General features: G+C 43.2%; 1 protein-coding gene across 4 annotated transcripts in view; it reads left to right on the top strand.

Annotated features, from left to right (window-relative positions):
• The window catches only part of LOC126335503 (coiled-coil domain-containing protein 39), a 424,893-nt gene extending 403,801 nt beyond the window's left edge, over positions 1–21,092 (top strand). For 3 of the 4 annotated variants that reach the window (XM_049998848.1, XM_049998849.1, XM_049998847.1), the window contains one exon: positions 19,173–21,065. In XM_049998848.1, the coding sequence (XP_049854805.1) occupies positions 19,173–19,240 (68 nt within the window). In that variant the 3' untranslated portion in view covers positions 19,241–21,065. Of the gene's footprint in view, positions 1–19,172 lie in introns of all 4 variants that reach the window. The other variant, XM_049998846.1, reaches the window with a different exon arrangement.
• The last annotated feature ends 1,111 nt before the right edge of the window (positions 21,093–22,203 follow it).

Raw genomic sequence — 22,203 nt, 5'->3', positions numbered from 1 at the left:
AGTGAAACGAGAGACAGGACAACTGGCCAGAGAACAGGATAACTATTGGCTTAAATGGAAGGGCTATAACTGATAAGTCACAGGTAACAACTGTGTTTAATTATCATTTCTTACATCACTTAAAACTTCCAGGCTAAGAGGCCATCATAGTTGGTGTAAAAAAAGTTTTATCCATGAACCATGCCCTATAACCCAGAATTTTTAAGTGATGTCAGTACCAACCATGAAAGCTGACATTGTATGATCATTCATTTCTTAAATATATATGGGATAAGGGGAAAACAGTTCAAGAGAAAAAGGACAGCAGTATGGTGAAAATGTAACTCATAAATTTCAAACAATGGAAAATCCAGGGTGGAATGTAACAATACGAGAGAAGGAAAGTTGCCACTCACCATATAACAGAGATGCTGAGCCCTGATAGCTTTTGGCCAATAAGGCCTTGGTCAGCAGTAGACACACACACACACACACACACACACACACACACACACACACACACACACACACACTCATGCAAGCGCAACTAGCACACACATCTGCAGTCTCTGCTAAAACTACATAAAATTCAGTCGCATGAATAGATCATCAACTTCCCCCTTTGAAATTAGATTAACTTTCACATAGGCAACTTAACTTAGTTTCACTTTAAATTATACAAATGACTCTAACCATTTCAATTAGGCCTACTTACATAACTGGCACTGAATTATATATTTTAAAAGTCTTTTCCTCCTGCTGCTACACAAACTTAGTGATACTACACACTTAAAATTTAGTTACAAAACCGTTTTCTTACTGGGAAATAAGAAAAATTTCTGTTACTTTTATTGTCATATTTTACAGCCTAACCCCCTCAGCATTGCCTGATTTATTTTAACTACTTTGCACTCCCCTTGTTCTAGTTTTATTTATGGTCTTCTTGTAATCTCTTTTCAAGACACTGTCCATTCCATTCAATTGCTCTTACAAGTCCTCAGCAGATTTATAAGTCATCGGTAAAACACAAAGTGTTTATTTATTCTTCATGAGCATTAATTTTCTTTTCAAATATCCCCTTGCTTTCCTTAACAGTTTGCTCAGTGTACAAACTTAATAACACTGGGGATAGACTACACCTCTTTTTCATTCCATTCTTAAATATGGCTCGTGTTTCATGACCCTCAACTCTTATAACTGCAGTGTGGTTTCTGTACAAGCTGTAAATAATCCTTCACTCCCTTTATTTTATCTCTGCTACCTTCAAAATTTCAAAGAGTGTATGGGATTCTGGATAAGGATCGTAATATACATAATAACCAGTTCCCAATGTACATATATATTTTACCATAAAGACTATATTAAATACAAAGATTCCATGACTTACAAGCGGGAAAGCACTGGTAGATAGGCACAATAAAAAAAAAAAAAAAACACAAACACACACACAAAATATCGAGCTTTCGCAACCCACGGTTGCTTCGTCAGGAAAGAGGGAAGGAGAGGGAAGATGAAAGGAGTGGCCTTGTACGAAGCCTGTAGAGCAGCGAGGTCCGATAAATCAACAATACTTGAAACGGAATTGATCCGCGACAGGAAATCAATGGGGATGTTCTCCATGCCTTTGATGTAGCGTACATCTGTAGTAAATTGAGAGACCAGGTTGAAGTGGTGGAAGCGTCAGGGGGGAGGATCCTCTGGTGGGTTGCAGAAGGAGTCCACCAGCAGTTTGTGATCAGTAAGAAAGAAGAAAGGACGGCCCTCAATGTCAGTGCATGTTTGATGGCCTCGTACATCACCAGAAGCACTCTATCAAAAACAGAATATTTCTTCTGTGCTGTAGACAGTGTTTCAGAGAAGAAATGAAGTGATGAAACTGTGTCGCCTTTGCTCTGTTCTAATACTGCCCCGACCGCAATGTCACTGGCATCTGTATTGATGAACAAATCGGCAGACGGATCAGGGTGAGCGAGTACGACTGCATAAGCTAAAGCTGTTTTAAGAGCTCTGAATGCCTCTAGTACAGGTTCAGTCCAACGGACTGGTTTAACGCCCGAAGTTTGTTTGCTGGAGAGCGAGTCCGTCAGCAGGGCCTGAACAGTGGCGGCAGAAGGTAGATGACGGCGGCACTAATTTATAATACCTAGGAAACATCTGAGTTCTTTGCATGTAGCTGGGGGTGGCTATGACGTGATATCTTGCACGCAGGATTTGGGAGGCTGTATTCCATTTCCAGAAACAGTGTAACCCAGAAATGTCACAGAAGACTGACGCAATTGGAATTTTTCTCTGTTGATCTCGACACCATTGGATGCCAAAGTCTGGAAGACCTGGGATAAATGATCTTCGTGGTCTTCAGTTGATTTGCGGAAAATGTGTATGTCGTCCAGGTATGCGAAGCAGAACTCGAATCGTTGTAGGATTGAGTCAATTAAATGTTGCCACATTTGTGCCGTATTCCTTAAACCGAATTGCATGAAGTTTTACTGGAACAAAGTGAGCAGCTTGATGATCGCAGCAATGTAGAAGGCCCATGTGAAACACAGAGAAGGGGATAGGTACACCATCACTTTAGCATGACTGACAGTTTGTAACGTTGATGCGTTGACAGCTCGTAGGAGAGACTTCCTCAGTGAAAAGTCAGTAGGAGCCAACAGTCAAGGTATGAAAGACACGTCAGTGCCAGTGTCAGGTAGACAAACTGCGATGAAGTGTCTGTCATGTGTAAATGACCGCCGCTCTGCCAAGGCAACAAGTGGACGGAGTGCAATGTTAGGGGACACCTGCGAAGGTTCCCGCAGGACTCAGCGTCACTTAGTTCCTACGGTCGGAAAAATCTTGTGGTACCAACAGTACGGATGGTGACTGTGATAGTGGGGGAGGCCTGTCTTCATTGATCCATTCTGGGACGTAAACCAGGACATATGGAGCGTGGGCGAGTCTTGAGTGCTCAGAAAGAGGAGAGAGCAAACGAGTACAGCAGACGGCTGGTAAACAGGAGGTGTAGTGTCACACAGCGATGGGGGAAGAGCTGGGTGTTTTTGGTGCAGGAGCACATACAGCTGATCTGCGATTCGTAAACCGATAACCTCAAAAGAGTGCGGCAGTAGGTGTATCTGTAGGTTGGTAGGTAACTTGGCAGACCATACCGCCCACAGAGTGATGTCTGGCATCATGTGTTCACTCACGAGTAACCTGAGGTGGCGCCAAAGTTGTGATGGAGTGTGGTCCCCAAGGTGCCCCTCATACATAATCTTGATTATCAATTCCTGTGGCTAGCAGGCAAGTCGGTCCAATATCGTTTTCTTGGCAAACTCGTACTTTGGTGGCAATGAAGGTGAAAGTAGGAGATCACAAATTAAATCCGATTGGTCGTGAAGGTGTGTGACCAAACATAGGCACTTGGAGTTGTCATCAGTCACTTATGCAGCTCGAAGAGGTGCTTCACCTGTGCAAACCATGAAACTGGATTGTCCTCATATAAGGGAGGTAGCTTGGGTAGGCGGCCTGGAGGTGGAGACGAAGGTGGCTTTGGCATGTCTCACAAGGCCTGCGGTCCTGCTGCACAAGAGTTCACGCTGGGATCCAGCATCACTGGAGTGGAAATGTTTCTAGCACACACATTTGGAACAATGGCTGGCTGTAATGTCTCTGAAGAAGCCCGAAAACAAGATGCGGCAGGCACGGTCAGTACCATGGAAGTGAACGAGCGAGAGGCACGTAATGAGGGCCCATAAACTGGACAAGAAAATGTAGGAATAGCACTGACATTGTCCAACTCAGAAATGACACGGAAGGCCGGCATGGCAGATGCAGACGGTACTGCGGAAGGAGCAAGCGGTTGTATGGTTGGAATCGAGGCCCCCCGTGGGGGTAGGGAGGGAGGCAGGTGACTTAGAGCTTAAAGTGGCAACAACAAGAGTTTTCCAAGCACACTGGCCATGCACCCTTCTTGGTAGGGTCACAAAACACTGGAGAAACCTCTTCGCAGTTGCACTGTTGTAGTACGACATTGCTGGGTGAAGAGGCTATGTTGAGTGCACTTGTACCCACGTGGTCGTGGAACTGGGCCGCTGGTTCGGTGGTTTGTTCTGGTGAACTGGATGCAGAAAAATGTCTGTTACTGATTTGTGAGGAAGGCAAGGCTGGCGCAGCTTGGCATTTTGCACAAATGACGGCGTTGCACATGGCACTACTGTAACCAACGTCATGGCGTGTGGAGGATCAAAGCACATGTGTGAATTTCGGTCCCTTTGAACTTCGTACAAGTGATCAATCATCACATTATCTAGTCGATCATCCACCTCACTTTTTCACTTGTTGTTGTGCATAATCCAGTGAAACAAACCCTGCGTGCATTGTTTGAGGTAACTGCATAACACTTGGTCACTGTGGAGTTGCTAAAGTAGAGGTTATCCTCATTGAAGATCATAGATCATTGTCTGTTAGCTGCAAAATAACTGGTGGCGGAAGGTTGTGTTGACCTGGTCGTAAGAGCTGGGCCTCCAAATCTTCATAAAGAATGTTCTGTGATGTAGTCATGGTGTCGGACGTGAAACCTGTTGATTCTATACGACCGGCATGCGACACATAGAACTTTTTTTGTCTGTGGTCACTAATATGGGATTCTGGATAAGGATCGTAATATAAATAATAAACAGTTCCCAGTGTACACGTATATTTTACCATAAAGACTGATACACCTGAACACTGCATGAAGTACAAAGGCAGACTGAATTATACATGGTCGCTCATCAGAGCAGTTACTGTTCCAAAGATTGTAATTTGTGTGGTTGACGTGACCTATCAACACCAAAAGTGTATTCCAGACAACATAGTCAAAAGCTTCCTCTAAATCTACAAATGCTATAAATGTAGGTTTTCCTTTACTCAATTTATCTTAAATGATGAATTATGAGTCAGCATTGCTTAATGTTATCCTACATTCCTCCAGAACCCAAACTGATCTTCTCTGTGGTTGCTTGTACCAGTTTTTCATTTCTTTTGTAAATAATAAATGTCAGTATTTTGTAACCATGACTTATTAAACTAATGGTTCAATAGTATTCGCATCTGTCAGGACCTGCCTTCTTTGGAACCGAAATTGTTACATTCTTCCTGAAGTCTGAGGGTATTTTGGCTGTAGTAAGTACTACATGAAACCAATCCAACTAACACAAATATTGATTCATAAACCTCCGAACAATAACAGAAGTAAGCCACTCATGAGTCCACATGTAACAAGACAAAAGAATCACATAGAAGGTGCAACATAAATGATACACAGAACAACTGATGTGTTGGTACAAACTAAAAGAACATAGGGAGCATAAGTCAGATCTGCTTTGCATGTATATAAGCACGAATGAGCAGTTGACAGTGCAAGAGAGACAGCGCCATGTGTGCGCTGTCTACAGGTGGCCTCTAGCGGCTGACCAGCACTGATGCAGTTGGTTGTTGATTAGAATAAACACACACGGCAACACTACACTCATTGCACTCACACTCACATGCACTTGTGTCAGGATACAGTACATCTCCCCCTCATGCAAAGATGGTGCCCAGGCAGTGGAGGAAATGCTGGTGACCTGACGAGACACACATCCATCATATATGGTGTAGCAGCCGCTGTTGCCGATGGTGGGGGTGGGCTGATGCAGGCAGCAGAGCATAGGGCCAGATCATGTGGAGATGTGGGCACACCTGGAGGCAGTGGACCCATGCAGCACCTGACGACTTTGCCAGGGAGTACAGTGCATTCACCATCTCTGGGTCATCATCAGCAAGCAATTCCTAGTGCAGAGGAGATGGGGCTGGATCCACCAGCGATGCTGGCTGAGATGATGATGTCGAGGGGTCTGGTGGAGGCAGCCTGAGCGGAACAGCAGACTGTGGCAATGGACTCGAGGCCAGAGATGGACTGGCGTCTGGCGCTGGGAAGCTGAAACAACATGGCACCGAATATGGAAGAAACAGCAAATAGGATGGTGGCATCTCCACAGCAGACGACAACAGGCTCGAGGATGGAGGACAGTGGATGGGCTGTGGTGTTGGGAGCTGCATCCACGAACTGGTAGCAAATGGAGCACTACCAGCTCTCAGCCTTATGAACATCACAAAGATGGCATCGCTGGTGGCAGACAATGGTGGCCGACATCTGTTTGTGCTGGCAACCTAGCTCCTGCACCCACACCAGCAATCCCAGTGCGATGTGGCCAGATGAACCTGACCGCAGAAGGTGCTGCACAAGCTGCAGAAGATGGAGGAGTGTGCATGGCTCCTAACAATGAAGCAACACAGCCAGGCTCTGCTCCCCCATACACGTGAAGCAACAGGTTCTCAAAAAACAGAGAAGGGCAGCATGTGGCGAAGAATCCATGACAAACTTTTTCATTTCGGGCTTGAACATATGCAATAGTTGTTCCACCTCATCTTTTGATTGAGGATGGGGTGGTGAAGCCATAGCATGATGAATGCCTTGATGAAAACAAAACAATTGAAAGGTTGAGAAACCAAATGGGGATCATTATTGGAAACTAAGGTACAAGACAACCCCTCAATAGAAAAAATCCTTAAAAGCATTCAAATTGTGTCCCCAGCAAATGTTGGGGAAATGCATCCAAAACCATGAGGCAATAGAAATTCAAGAAGGAACCTGCAAAGTCTATATTAATGCATTCCCATGGCTAGTGTGGAGCAGGCCAGGGGGGCAGAGATGTCATATTGTTGGGCACACTGCTCACAAGCCATAACACTCTCTGGCCAAACATGTCTTGTAGCTAAAAGTTTAGTGTGCGAAATTCCCAATGGCCGTGGTAGAGGAGGCGTAGAATCTTGTACCATAACATGACTCTGGGAGGAGAGCTCTTCCATGGACAACAGCAAAATATCAATCATCAAAAATAGAGAGGCGATACTTCAAGGAAAAATAGTTGCACAGGTGGTTAGAAGTCTGACCCAGCTGTTTATCTGGCTAGCCCTTTTGAACAAACCGCACCACCTGATGCAGTACTTGGTCAGTGGCAATGGCAGCTGCTATGAATGAGCTTGTACTTGGGAAACCATCAACTATGGCTTGCATTTCAGTATCAAGAGGCAATTCCTTATGATCAAAGTCAGGATCAGTACCCACAGGAAGCCAGGACAAGCGTCCACATTGCCATGTTTAGAAGTAGGTCGAAAATGGATTTAGTAATTGTAGCGAGACAAGAACAGTGCCCAGCACTGTAGGTGGTGTGCTGTCTTCTCATGCATGGACTTGTGATGGTTAATAAGGAAACCACAGGTTTATAGTCAGTAATAAGGTGAAACTTGGTGCCATACAACAAGACATGAAATATCTGGAGAGTATAGACTATGGCAAGAGCCTCTTTTTCCACTTGAGAGTAACACTGTTGGGCCCGAGTGAGAACTTAGAGGCAAAAGCAACAAAATGTTCAGGGCTGGTGACTTATTGGTGCACTAGGCTGGTGACTTATTGGTGCACTAGGATCATGCCGAGACTGTACTGTGAGGTATCAGTTGCCAAAACTATGTGCTGGTCCAGAGAGAATGTAGTTAAACATGGTGACGACAATAGTTTGGTTTTCAACATTTCAGAAGCATATTTGCAATCCAGGCTCCAGCAAAAAGCTACATTCTTGCATAGCAAGGCATGCAATGGTTTGACCAATGTGGCCACCCAGGGCAGGAATTTATGGTAGTAGGCTATCTTCCCTAGGAAGACCTGAACCTCCTTTGTGGATGTGGGGTGAGTATACACGTAACACTGGAGATATGGTCTGGCAGAGGGTGAACCCCATCCGCCGAGACCTCTAATGCAAATAAACAATATAAAATTGAAAATGCTGAGATTTTGAAAGGTTATCCCATAAGCCTATGCACTGTAAGAAAGAAAACCAGGTGTACAATTTTTTCAAATGATCAGTTGTGGAGGAGCCTGTGACAACATCAAGATAGTTAATGCAACCTAGGACAGGCATAGCCAATTACTCCAAAAATCATTGGCAAATAGCAGGAGCACTATGCACACCAAAAGGAAGGCACAAATGTTGATAAAGACAGAAAGGAGTATTCAAAACCAGAACTGGCCAAGACTCTTTGTCTACAGGAACCTGCAGATACACTTCAGACAAATCAATTTTAGAAAAGTACTGGCCACCTGATGTTTTCACCAACAGTTCCTCCCGGAGTGGGAGAAGATATGTATGCACAATTGACTGCGCATTGACAGTAGTACTCAAGTCACATTGACAGTAGTACTCAAGTTGCCACAGAGGCGAAGTTACACCAACTGCTTCTGAACTACGACCATCAGATGACCATTCACTAGCAGTAATAGGTTGCACCACCAGTAGAGATGGAAGTCTGACCAATTCTGCTTTCACTTGATCTTACAGGACAATAGGAATAGGAAGCACATGACAAAAATGAGGCTGAGCCATGGATTTCAAAGAAATACACTCCTGGAAATTGAAATAAGAACACCGTGAATTCATTGTCCCAGGAAGGGGAAACTTTATTGACACATTCCTGGGGTCAGATACATCACATGATCACACTGACAGAACCACAGGCACATAGACACAGGCAACAGAGCATGCACAATGCCGGCACTAGTACAGTGTATATCCACCTTTCGCAGGTATGCAGGCTGCTATTCTCCGATGGAGACGATCGTATAGATGCTGGATGTAGTCCTGTGGAACGGCTTGCCATGCCATTTCCACCTGGCGCCTCAGTTGGACCAGCGTTCGTGCTGGACGTGCAGACCGCGTGAGACGACGCTTCATCCAGTCCCAAACATGCTCAATGGGGGACAGATCCGGAGATCTTGCTGGCCAGGGTAGTTGACTTACACCTTCTAGAGCACGTTGGGTGGCACGGAATACATGCGGACGTGCATTGTCCTGTTGGAACAGCAAGTTCCCTTGCCGGTCTAGGAATGGTAGAACGATGGGTTCGATGACGGATTGGATGTACCGTGCACTAATCAGTGTCCCCTCGACGGTCACCAGAGGTGTACGGCCAGTGTAGGAGATCTCTCCCCACACCATGATGCCGGGTGTTGGCCCTGTGTGCCTCGGTCGTATGCAGTCCTGATTGTGGCGCTCACCTGCACGGCACCAAACACGCATACGACCATCATTGGCACCAAGGCAGAAGCGACTCTCATCGCTGAAGACGACACATCTCCATTCGTCCCTCCATTCACGCCTGTCGCGACACCACTGGAGGCGGGCTGTACGATGTTGGGGCGTGAGCGGAAGACGGCCTAACGGTGTGCGGGGCCGTAGCCCAGCTTCATGGAGACGGTTGCGAATGGTCCTCGCCGATACCCCAGGAGCAACAGTGTCCCTAATTTGCTGGGAAGTGGCGGTGCGGTCCCCTACGGCACTGCGTAGGATCCTACGGTCTTGGCGTGCATCCGTGCGTCGCTGCGGTCCGGTCCCAGGTCGACGGGCACGTGCACCTTCCGCCGACCACTGGCGACAACATCGATGTACTGTGGAGACCTCACGCCCCATATGTTGAGCAATTCGGCGGTACGTCCACCCGGCCTCCCGCATGCCCACTACACGCCCTCGCTCAAAGTCCGTCAACTGTACATACGGTTCACGTCCACACTGTCGCGGCATGCTGCCAGTGTTAAAGACTGCGATGGAGCTCCGTATGCCACGGCAAACTGGCTGACACTGACGGCGGCGGTGCACAAATGGTGCACAGCTAGCGCCATTCGACGACCAACACCGCGGTTTCTGGTGCGTCCGCTGTGCCGTGCGTGTGATCATTGCTTGTACAGCCTTCTTGCAGTGTCCGGAGAAAGTATGGTGGGTCTGACACACCGGTGTCAATGTGTTCTTTTTTCCATTTCCAGGAGTGTATGAGCAGAAAGATTCGTAGCATACCCTATACCTTGCGTAAACAAGTCGAAAAACTCCTCACATACTGTTTCCATTTTAGAACATGGTACCTTATTGGACACAAGGTGAGCTGTGTTGGTGACAGAAAATCCAAACGCCTGAAATCCATCCATCCCAAAGAAGTTCTCAACACCAGTGTCAGCAACCACCAAAAAATGTAATAGAATGAACCACTGACTTGTAAAAGGCAGATGCTGCAAATTGTCCCAACACCACAATGCTTGTTTGCTATAACTGACCAGCTTCTGTTTGATCAGTGTCAATCAGAGTGAGCCTAAAGTCACACAGGTTTGAGGATTCAATAACGCTGCAGCACCTGTGTCAACCTGTAGCCAGAGCACTTAGAGAAAAACACTTAACTCGATAAACAACTTTGGAGAAGTCACAAGCCTTGGAGTCACACAGTTTACATCCACATTCATATCCTGGGCAACCTTCGGTGAATGACACACGTAGGCAGTATGGCCTTAATTCTGTCAAGCATTCCAAGCAACACAGTACTTAGGGCATGCCAAACATTCATACTTGCACAAAATGCAAAGGACAAGATGGAAACAGAAAACACTGATGCTCGCACTGTGGTGGTCACAGCTACCTGGGCCAGCGTTGGTCTGCTCAATACTAGGCCTACATGTTTACTGTTGCCACTACTGCTTCCTTGTGCAAGCTGTCTGCCGTCCTAGGGAGCACATCTTACGACACTACTGCCACATTGCCACACACTACAATTTGGTCACCCATCGCCCAAGAAACTTCAGAAGATTGTGCTAGTTGCAAAACTTCTGACATTCAGGGGTATTCACAGAGTAAAACCTTCTGGCATACTTCCTTGTCTGGAGCTAAATTGATATTTTTTCTGCCGCACACCGTAGAGTCTGCATAAGAGCCATTATGGTCATCAGTAATGAATGGACACTTGCTGCTAAGGCCATGAAGTTTGGCTGCCCAGGTCCTGTATGACTGGTTTGATTTGTTGCACCATCTGTAGAATTCAACAAGCACCTCTATCACATGCATTCATTTGCGATGGTAGTTGGCAAAACACTCCACATGTGATCAAAAGCAAGTGCTGCCAGTTCTTGTAAAGGGGCAAGCTGGCACAGTAATTGATACACCATAGGTGGAATCCATGAGAGAATAAGGCTTTGGACAAATTCGAGTCTGTCACACAAAAAGCCAAAAAATGCTTTTGAGTCTTGTTTTTGTAAGCTTCTCAATCCTTGGCTGAATTGTCATATGGAGGAAAAGTGAGTGGATAGACTGGTCACTGCCAAAGTAACCTGTTCAATCATTCAATCAGGGATGGTAGCACAGCATCCACAAAGACTAAACCAGGTGAAATGGCACTTAAAGGCTGCACACATGGAAACCATTCCAAATTCATCACCAGTCATGTAGTAACCATGTAATACAAGAAACCAATCCAAATAACAAAAATATGGCTTTATTCATAAAACTCTGAACAATAACGGAAATAAGCCTCTCATAACTCTATATGTGACAAGACAAAAGAATCATTAAGAAGGTGCAACATAAGTGATACACATACAACTGGTGTGAGCAGTAAAAATTAAAAGAATATAGAGAGTGTGAGTCAGCACTGCTATGTGCATGTATAGGCATGAGTCACCAGTAGTCAGTGTGAAGGAGATGGTACCATGTGCATGCTTCCTACAGGTGGCCTCTTGGCAAGTCTGTGCTGATCTCATATATCTTGCACACCAGGTGGAATAATTTTGTCATGGCTGGCCCTCCACAGGATCTCAGTCATTCTGAGGAACTGTTGTCTAGTAAAGGGAGTTTGTTTCCTCTTAGGTCTTTCAGTGCTCTATCATATTTTTCTCATGGTATCGTATCTCCCATCTCCTCTTTATCTTCTTCTTCTTCCCTTTCTATAATATTGGCCTCAAGTTTGTTCTCCCTATATATATCCTCTACACAAGCCTTCTATGTTTCAGCTTCTTCTTTACTTAGTATGGGTATGCCATCTGAGCTCTTTATATTCATATGGTTGTTACTCTATTCTCTGAAGATCTCTTTAAATTTCCTATGCCTCTATCGTCCCCCTAATTAGGCATTCTTTTACAGCATTGGATTTGTCATCTAGCTATTCCTGCTTAGCGATTTTGCACTTTCTTTCAGTCTCATTTTTTAGACATGAGTATTCTCTTCTGCTTGCTCTGAATGTTGCATTTTCATATTTTCTTCTTTCATCCGCTAAATTAAGTATCTTCTGTGTTATCCAAGAATTTCTATTAGGCATTGTCTTTTTGCTTATGTGCTCCACCAGTGTTCCCTATTTCATCTCTCAAAGTTACTCTTTCATTTTTTTCCCCGTTTGAGTCCAATCTACATCTACATCTACATCCATACTCCACAAGCCACCTGGCGGTGTGTGGCGGAGGGTACCCTGAGTACCTCTATCGGTTCTCCCTTCTATAATGCCCCCACTGAAACTTTCGGTAACCTATGGTACCTTCAGTTTATCCCTGTCTCTTCTCCTTAATTTCCTACCTTTTTGCAATTTCTCCAGTTTTAGTCTGTATAGCATAATCATTATGGTATGTTGAGAGTCCACATCTGCCCCTGGAAATGATGTCCAATTTAAAATTTGATTTCAGAATCCCTGTCTAACCATTACACAATTAGTTTGAAACATTCCAGTGCAAGTGATGATTGAACTATACACTGTACAAATTCCTGCCAGGCAGTTTCCTTTTTCATTCCTTATCCCCAGCCCGCCATGGGGCCCACAGCTCTTTCATGAGCTCGTATGTGGCACACATGTGGTCCCAAACTATTGCGGCCGTTTCTTCCTTTCTGGGATTCATTCCCTTCCGCATGCTCCTCTCTCCCTGCTGTCGCTCCTCTCCCTCTGCCCCCTCCTTCCCCTCTCTTGGTTTCCTTGCTTACATTGATCTGGCTGTCCTCCTGGTTTCTGGTATTCCTCTTGCGATTCCCCCCACCCCCCACCTGCATCTGGCATTTTTGGTCCCCCCTATGGGTTTGATCTCCTATTCTAAATTTTACCTGTGTAGTGTGAGCCAACTGGAGAAGAATGTGTGGCCTTACAGCCTCTTTCACCTTTTGCTCGACACAATTGTCCTCTTAAGGCTACGTAGCCAGCATGGTAGCAAGTCTGTGTGGTAGGGTCTTTATGTACCCTTCTTGGTTGAGCCACCTGGCAAAACAGGGATGACACTTCTGAAACCTGAGCTGCTGCCTTGTCATGTATGCCTAGGAGTTGTTATTTGTCATTCTTGAGCATCAGAACTCCCAGCAATGGCCACCGTAGCAGACAGCCTGTGTTGTTACCGGGTGGCACCCATGAGCAGAACCCCTGATCAGAGTGAATCATATCAGATTTTGCATACAAAATGCATAAAGCTCCAAAAAACTGGCCATTCTTCTATGGCCATCTTCTTATTTGGAAATGGATCTCTTAATGTTGCTTCTTGGGACCCTGCAGCCTTCTCTTCCCTGTGTGCCCTCTGGAAAGAGGACAAGTCTTGTCAGCTTGAGGTGAAACCCCGTCCCCATTACCTGGTCTGCTCTGGAACTGATGGGGACACTTTCACCACCACAAAGCTGTTATTTTTCATAGAAAATATTGAAGACAAGTTTAGCAAAGTGGATTCTCTGGTAAAATGCTGTCGGATGTATTGTCAATCAAAACTTCTTCTGTCGCACGATCTGCAGCCATGTTGGCCTCATCCCTGTGTCCATTATTTCACACCAGTCTTTGAATATAGTTCAGGGTTAATTTTTCATAGGGACCTCATTCTTCAAACTGGTTGCCTAGAAAGGCCATAAGGACAATCGCATTGATATTGGTGTCTTCATCCTGGCATTTGAGGAGGATACCTTCTCAGAGAAGGTCAAGATTATGGTTTATCAATGTGACATTGAGTCTCCCATGATGTGTTTTTAGTGTTTGTGTTTTGGACAAATGTCTTCGTGCTGAACTGCGGACCATCTGTGTGTTGCATGTGGACACCCTCTTGATGAGGAGATCTCCTGTATCCACCCGCGTGTGTTAATTTCCATGGCCATCATTCTCCAGGTTTGCCAGATTGCTCAGTTCGAAGGAAAACAAAATGCAGGAGTATAAGCGTGTTGCTTTATCCTACACTGAGGCTCATCAAAAATGTGACTATCTTCACCCTGTGTCTATGACATCTACCTTTATCTCTGTACTGTCCTTTCCCCTTCCTCCTCCTCCTCCTCCTCCTCCTCCTCCTCCTCCTCCCCCCTCCCCATTCAAGTCCCATACCTCCCTCCTTCCCCCCTCTCTGGATGTTATCCCTCAAACCAGCCAGAGAAATGTTCCCCTTCTTCAATGTCTTCCTGTGATGGGGCCCCCTTCCAGAAACCCAACCCCTAGTGTCTTTCAGACTGGCGGCTACTGTCTCTTGTTGACTGAGGGGTGCACAGCCTGTGCAACCCAAAGTCACCAGCTCTCTCTCTCTCTCTCTCTCTCTCTCTCTCTCTCTCTCTCTCTCTCTCTCTCTCTCTCCCCTCTTTCTTTCCCTCTCCATACCATACCGGTCCTCGTTGAAATCTGCTCTTCTCTCCAGGCCCTAGCCTTCTCGATATACAAAGGAGAAGAAGAAATGTAAATCCCGGGACAAGGCCTGTCTGCTGCACTAGAGGTCCCACTCCCCTTTCACAATCCACAGTCCAAGCCTGATGTCTTGTTAATAGATGCCACCCAATCCTTATTGGTGATGGATGGTGACCCAGTGGCATGACTGGCTTCAGCCTGTTTGCCTCCTGTTTGGATCCCTGTTTTCTTCTCGTTCAATGGAATTGTAATCAACACTACCATTACATTCCATTGCAGTCTCTTTTTCCCTTGTGGGGCATTACTTATTCACCTAGACAGTAGCTGCTGCTTTTCCTATGTTTTTTCTGGTCTTTTGTGTCATTTTGTTCCCTCTTTTCTTGTGTGTTTTTCCCCTGGTGTGGTCCTCACTGTGTGACCACCGTGCTGTAGTGTGAGGTCAGTATTGGCTGGCTGCAGCGCCAATGCTCTGTCACTCATAGTGTGTTTGTACATCCCTTGCTCTTGCCCATCCTCATCTCCCCCCTCCTCCCCCCACACCCCACTGTCCTGTTCTTTACTACTCCTGCTGCCCCAACATTCCTTATGCTTCTCTGTTTCTAATTACATGCCAATAATAACTTTCCATAGACCTTACATCAGAACTTATATTAATTTAAGAAACAACTTCCAATTACTTGTAACAATACAAAGACCTTATGTATCAATATTAACTGAAAAAATAACTTTCCAAACAACTGCATTATGCTAGCATAATTTCTCAACTCATAAAGTATAGATTGTAAACCTAATTAATGCCTTTTTGGGCATTCTGTAAATTAAATATGCAGGTTTCTTTTGTTTTAATTGTGAATGTGTGTGTGGGGGGGTGGGGGGGGGGGGCGGCACACATTCTCCCACCATTAATGGTGCATAAGCACTTGCAAACTCAACTGCTAATGAGCCACTCACAAGCCTATTGCTCACTAGGGAATGGCTCACAAGCCAGTCACTTTTTCTGGGAAGCACAAAATGGTGCTCAAGCTCAATGAGAGCAGCACTGTTGGATGCTCATAGATGTTGGTGATAGAATGTTCAGGTAAGGTTTGCTGTTTCAGTTTTTTAGTCTGAGGGGCATATGAGCTGCACACAAGAATGTTTTTTGGTAATGTATGTGCACTTGTAACAAGTTTCCCTACTTGAAATCATATTGTACCATCATTGGTTGCTTTCAAGAACATGGGTTATAGATGACTAAAAAGTCTTTCGCAGTGGAGTCTTTGCATAAAAAGTTCTCGGTTTACTCGCCACATCAAATTTGGATAAAATCCTGAGCTTTTGATGACTGCCTCCATCATCTTCGTCAGGGATAAAACTGACTGTCGTGGACAGTGGATGGCTACTCGTTGGCTGGATGACATCACTATGTCCATAGATTTTGTTTGCGCACTTTATCCAGCATTGCTTGCAGCGCCATCCATCACAGCAGGTGGAGAACTGCGAGGAATGTAAGAAGTCTCCCTCTGCACTCTTTCTTTATCAACTGCGCACTTCAATGCATTGCTGAGTGCATATCCGGAGTCTCTGTTGAAATTATTTTCACATAGTCTAATTTCAACTGCTTCCCTGATGACAGAGTCCCAATAGTTTGAAGCGCGAGCAAGTATTCTTGTTTCATCGAATAGAGTTAGTTGTGTTAACAGCCGACAAAGAGAATGCCACAATTATCCTCAATGCTACCGATTATCATAAAAAAGTGGCCCTATTATTGGAAGATACCGCATACCGGATTCTTAAATGGGGTCCCACAGCAGCACTTAGTAGGAAGACGGGGGAGCTACTGAAGAACTCTGGCCTCCCAGAAGAACTAGTCAAGAATCTACAACCAAGAGCACCGAGGCCACCCATGTTATATGGTCTACCCAAGGTCCATAAGGAAGGGGTCCCATTGAGATCTATTGTTAGTGCTATTGGGTCTCCTACAAATCGGTTGGCAAAATACTTAACCAAAGCATTAGCACCTGTAGTCGGCCACTGTAGCCATCATATTAATAACTCAAAAATGTTTGGTGACATCATAAAGCAGATAAGGGTAGGTCCAAATGACATCATGATCAGCCTAGACATGGTCTTTTCGTGTACAAAGGTACCAGTGGAAGATACATTAAAACTGTTGGCTGCTCATTTCTCTCCTGAAATACTGAAGTTATTTCAACACACGTTGATGCCCACCTACTTTTTTTATGGTGGAAAATATTATGAAATGACTGATGGAACAGCCATGGGTTCACCAATGTCACCAGCCATAGCTAACTTTTTCATGAAGGATTTCGAAGAACGAGCACTGAACAGTGCTCCCTTACGTCCATCCTGCTTCTTCAGGTATCTTGATGATACATTTTTAATCTGGCCACATGGCAATGAGGCCCTGCAGCAGTTTGTTGATCATTTGAATGGTATACACCTAAACATAAGATTTACAATGGAGGTGGAGGAGGCTGGGAAGTTACCCTTCTTAGATGTGCTGGTGGAGCGAAAATTGGATGGACGTCTTGGACATTCTGTTCACAGAAAACCGACACATACAGATTTATATCTAAATGCACTTAGTTTTCACCATCCAGCTCAGAAGAGAGCTACGGTGAATACCTCGGTACACAGAGCAAGGACTATTTCGGACAAGGATCATCTCGGCTCTGAGATTAACTATCTGACAATGGTATCCAGAAAAAATGGATATTCTGATCATGATATCAGAGCTATTCTGGCAAAGAAACCTAGGAAGGACGCTGTTCGAACAGATCAAGAGGACCAACACATCGCGTGGCTACCATTCTGTGGTGCAACGACCAGCAAGTTTGGTAGAGTCCTGAGCCAGCAGGGAATCAGATCAGACCAGTCCCAGTCACCCAGGAAGATTAAGGAAATGTTGCAACCTGTGAAAGATAATCTCGGCCTGAGAGTACCGGAAATTTACAGCATTCCTTGTGAGTGTGGCAAAAATTATGTGGGCCAGTCTATATGAACTGTTGCTGATCGCTGTGTGGAACATCAGTGTCATCTGAAATACAGGTATCTAGAAAAATCAGTGGTGGCTGAGCACAGTTTCTTAAATAAACATAAGATTCTATTCGATGAAACAAGAAAACTTGCTCATGCTTCAAACTATTGGGACATTTTCATCAGGGAAGCAGTTGAAATTTAGACTGTGTGAAAATAATTTCAACAGAGACTCCGGATATGCACTCAGCAATGCATGGAAGTGCGCAGTTGATAAAGAAAGAGCACAGAGGGAGACTTCTTACATTCCTCGCAGTTCTCCGCCTGTTGTGATGGATGGCGCTGCAAGCAACACTGGATAAAATGCGCAAAACATAGTCGATGGACATAGAGGGCACCACCTCTGTACGCGCTGTTTTCACCGTGACATTATCCAGCCAATGAGAAGTTGTCCACTGCTTATAAAAGCGGAATCCTCATCGGTCCATGACAGTCAGTTTTACCCCTAACAAAGATGACAGAGGTAGTCATCCAAAGCTTGGGATTTTATCCAAATTTGAAGTGGCAAGTAAACCAAGAACTTTTTATGTATGTGTTATAGATACCAGTTTAGACTCTCAACAATGACAAGTTCAGGGCGGAATAACAGTAGTATTATGAAAGGGGTAGATTGCTGCTGCTCACCACGTAGAAGCGGTATTGAGTTGCAGATTGGTAAAAAGACAGCTATACATTTAAGCTTTTGGATAAAAATGTTCTACTTCAGGAATGGAAAACATTCACATAACCATAACTCCCACACACATGGCCACTGTCTCCAGCTACAGTTTTGTCTCTGTTGCTAGTTACTGTGTCATCTGACAGATGAAATGTAATGCTTACCCAAAGTAAGTTTCTGTTTAGTTTTCTGTATGCACTTATTGTTTCCCTTAATAAATTTTAGTTGTCTCTTCACAATAAACATATTAGAGGTATTTTCAAATACTTTTATTTAATTTACTGTTGTCTCTCCTTGCCTCCTCCCCACACCCCCTCTATCACTATATGGCAGAGCTCCTTTTGCTGTAGATTACAGTAATGCTAGCAATAATTCAAACATGAAATGTTGTGACTACATTGACAGTAATACTGTGGATGTTATGTATCTTTAGCAACATTTGTTGATTTAGGAATAACTACTAAATTCTTGAAACAAAACCATTTTTCAGATGTATGCAAACATAAGTGATATTTTCATCGGTTAGTATGTTGCACAAACATTCTAAACTGTTTATGTGATTGTTGTCTTTGAAATATAATGATACTCTCCAGAAATACACATTATGTAAAGTGGCAATACATACAATACACAAACATTTTAGTAACATGAAGCATGTTCCAAGGTGGCACCATAACAACATTTACCATTTTACGACTGGTACAAGAGATATACACTGCCCTTTGTATGCAATGTGGAATATCTACCTTGCTTAATCACATCATAAAATAAGAGAAGGACCCAGAGACTGATTTTCTTGTCTTGTAAAGTGCACCAAGTGAGTTTCAGTTGCATTACAAATTTCTCTTAAAGCTTAAATTTCTATATTATTAAGTTTTTCCAGTAATTGTGATTTAGACTTAATGTATTTTAATGAACACCACTAGTAGCAGATCACTTCATCGCAGTAGTTCCCAATTTTGCGCATTACGATTTACTTATTTATTTATTTTTGTTTATTTATTTTCAGTCCAGAGATTGGAACGGACACCCAGATCCTCAACACAACAAAAGAGGCACAAGAAGTTCTCTCACTAAACTTGAGAGAAGTTTCCAATAACGATAGTAATTTTTTTAGTGTTATTTTCTGTTGAACAACTCTCCTTCAATTTCAGTGTTTTCCATACATAAGTTCATAAGTATTAGAAGTCACACTTTTGGAAAAATTTGAAGTACTGTTAATTTTCTGATTGGCTTATGCTTTATATTACACTAGTAATGAAAGCCCCTTATCTTTATGAATATGTCATGTTATTACACAAGACAGTTATTTTCATATAAATTGATCATTTGTTCTGCACAAAAACTGTCAGAAAATGTCTATATTTTTAAGTTATTAGTTATAAATTATGAATCATGTCTGTCACACTATACATCTTTTAACGAATAGTATTCTGCAAGACATCATTGTATATATTTATAAAAATATGCCAAAATTTCAGAATATTTTTCAAATTTTACAGTATATCATGCAAAAGTAATCTTGACAGTCCTTCAAATTCTCTACATTACAGTCCATACATATTACAAGAACAGATATGTGTGTGTGTGTGTGTGTGTGTGTGTGTGTGTGTGTGTGTGTGTGTGTTTTCCACATCGCCTCCTAAACCCATGGACCGAGTTCAACCAGACTTGGTACACATATCTCTTTCTGTTAGGCAACAGTCGCTGTGGGGCTGAGAACCACCTACCTATCATAGTTCAGGAGACATGACATCATGAACAGAGAGATACATGAAAAGCATCCGCATCATGCATGACACTTAAGTGATTACTTCTGTGCTACTAACTGTATTCCTAATAATATTCACAATATAGTAGAGATGCTGAGTTGCAGATAGGAACAACAAAAAGTCTGTCCAAATTTCTTTTTGTTGTGCCTTTCTGCAACTCAGCATTTCCGCTATACGGTGAGTGGTGACTTTCCTTTTCAGACATTGTTACATTCCAATCTGGATTTTCCATTGTTTGATTTTATTCCTAATAAATTTTGTATGCAGTATCCACATATGCCACCAAATGCACGTGCAAAAGTGTATACCAAACATATTTCAGGAGATATGGCATCATAACCACTGAGGTAAATGAACAACTGCCACATTGTGAATGATGTTTAGAGCTATTACTTCTTTGTTACTAACTCTGTTCACAACATATTTTGCTAACAGTATCCACATATACTGCTGAATGTACCTACACAAATATGTCATTGTACAGCACATAGTTCAAGAGGTATATCATAAACTCTGAGATACACAAAAAAATGTCCCATCATGCACAAAGTTTTAATACCTTATTCTTTACTGCAAAGCCACTTCTGCAATAAAGTCAACTTAAGGAAATTCCTGACACTTGTCAGCACTTTTGACAGCTTTTAACTGCAAAGCACAAATGGCTGTAGGCGAAAATGATAGCCATCTATAGAGCTATGAAGAGGCATACCAATTGAGACATTTACAAAACAGCTTTGTAGATGTGCAAATCAGTTTCATCCAGTGTACAGAGACTGTCTGGGATCATGTTTCTTAATTTGGTTACTGTAATTACACATTTGCACATTATGCCTATTTCTTTTGACAAATATTTCATAATTTGAAAGGTATTTTTATGAATGGATAGAAAGAAATTTTTTTCAATACTTCACTACAAACACAATTCTTTTTTTCCATTTCTGATAGAAAATTGGTAAAATAAATACCCCGGGCAATGCTGAGTTTCTCAGCATGTAGTATATAAAATTAAACCCGTGTAAATAATTAAACTAGTTTTTATACATTTATTTATGTAATGGTCCTGTAAATCTAGTGTTGTAAAACAGACATTGGACCAGCTCATAAGTAATATGAACATTGCTTACAATAAAACACACATATTTTTCAAGTACAAATAATTCTACGTAATGTTATTTTATTAAGGCTATTTTTTTAAAAAATAGCATCAGAAAGTGGTACAGTTTCCTTTTCCTAGATACTTCTTGACATAATAGAAGCTGAATCAACCAAGTAATCTTTTACTAACAATTTGAATTTATTTTTGTCCATTGTTATTTTTATGCATCTCATTGATGCATTGTACAGTTTGATACTAGGATGAAGTATGTGTTTCTTGAGTAGAGCTTTATTTGTCTGTTGAACACATAAATTGTTTACAAATAATAGAGTGCAGCAATCAGTTGTCCTTTTTTGCAAGTTTTATTTGGCAAATCTAGATTTTGCCTAGTGCCTAACCATTATCAATGCAATTTTCGTGTGAGTCATGCTTGGGTAGCTCAGTTGGTAGAGCAATTGCCCACAAAGGGCAAAGGGCAAAGGTCACGAGTTCGAGTGTCGGTCCGGCACACAGTTTTAATGTGCCAGGAAGTTACTCCTCCATTTTGCACTCCTTCATCCATTCTCAAAATCTGCAGCTCTCCTCCCCCTCCCCCCCTCCTCCTCCTCCTTCTCCTCCTCCTCCTCCTCCTTCTTCATCTCCTTCTTCACTCGCTTGATAGTATGAAGTAATGCATTGATAATAGCTAGGCACTAGCTGAAATCTAGATTTGCCAGATAAAACCTGCAGAAAGGGACAACTGATTGCTGTGCTCTATCATTTGTAAATCATAAAAAAGTCGCTGAGTGGACCCACACTCCTAATGGAAGGTAACCTTACATATATAATTCATTTGTCAGCTCATTCTATAGTTTTTTATGCGAAACGTATGTGAGAGGAGTCAGACCCCACATTTACTCATTATGTGGAACATAACTAAATTTGTCATTTTTTTTATTTTTAATCAGTATAGTAGCTTAATGGCTGACAGCCACAATGAATCAGGCAGTCATTGTTGAGTTTTCTTACACCAATGCATTTACCTCAAGAAAGGTACTGTATGCTTAAAATCTCCAAAAGTGTTTCCATGTTGCATCTCATTCCCGCATCACTCCTCTCCCTGCCTCTAATTTTCCCCACTCCATCCACTCCTTATCCTCCTATTTTTCTCCATCCCTCTGCCATTTTCAAAA

This window comes from Schistocerca gregaria, chromosome 2 (assembly GCF_023897955.1).
Source record: "Schistocerca gregaria isolate iqSchGreg1 chromosome 2, iqSchGreg1.2, whole genome shotgun sequence".
NCBI lineage: Eukaryota > Metazoa > Arthropoda > Insecta > Orthoptera > Acrididae > Schistocerca > Schistocerca gregaria.
The sequence above is the reverse complement of the archived record's forward strand: the minus strand, read 5'-3'. Positions and strand labels throughout refer to the sequence as shown.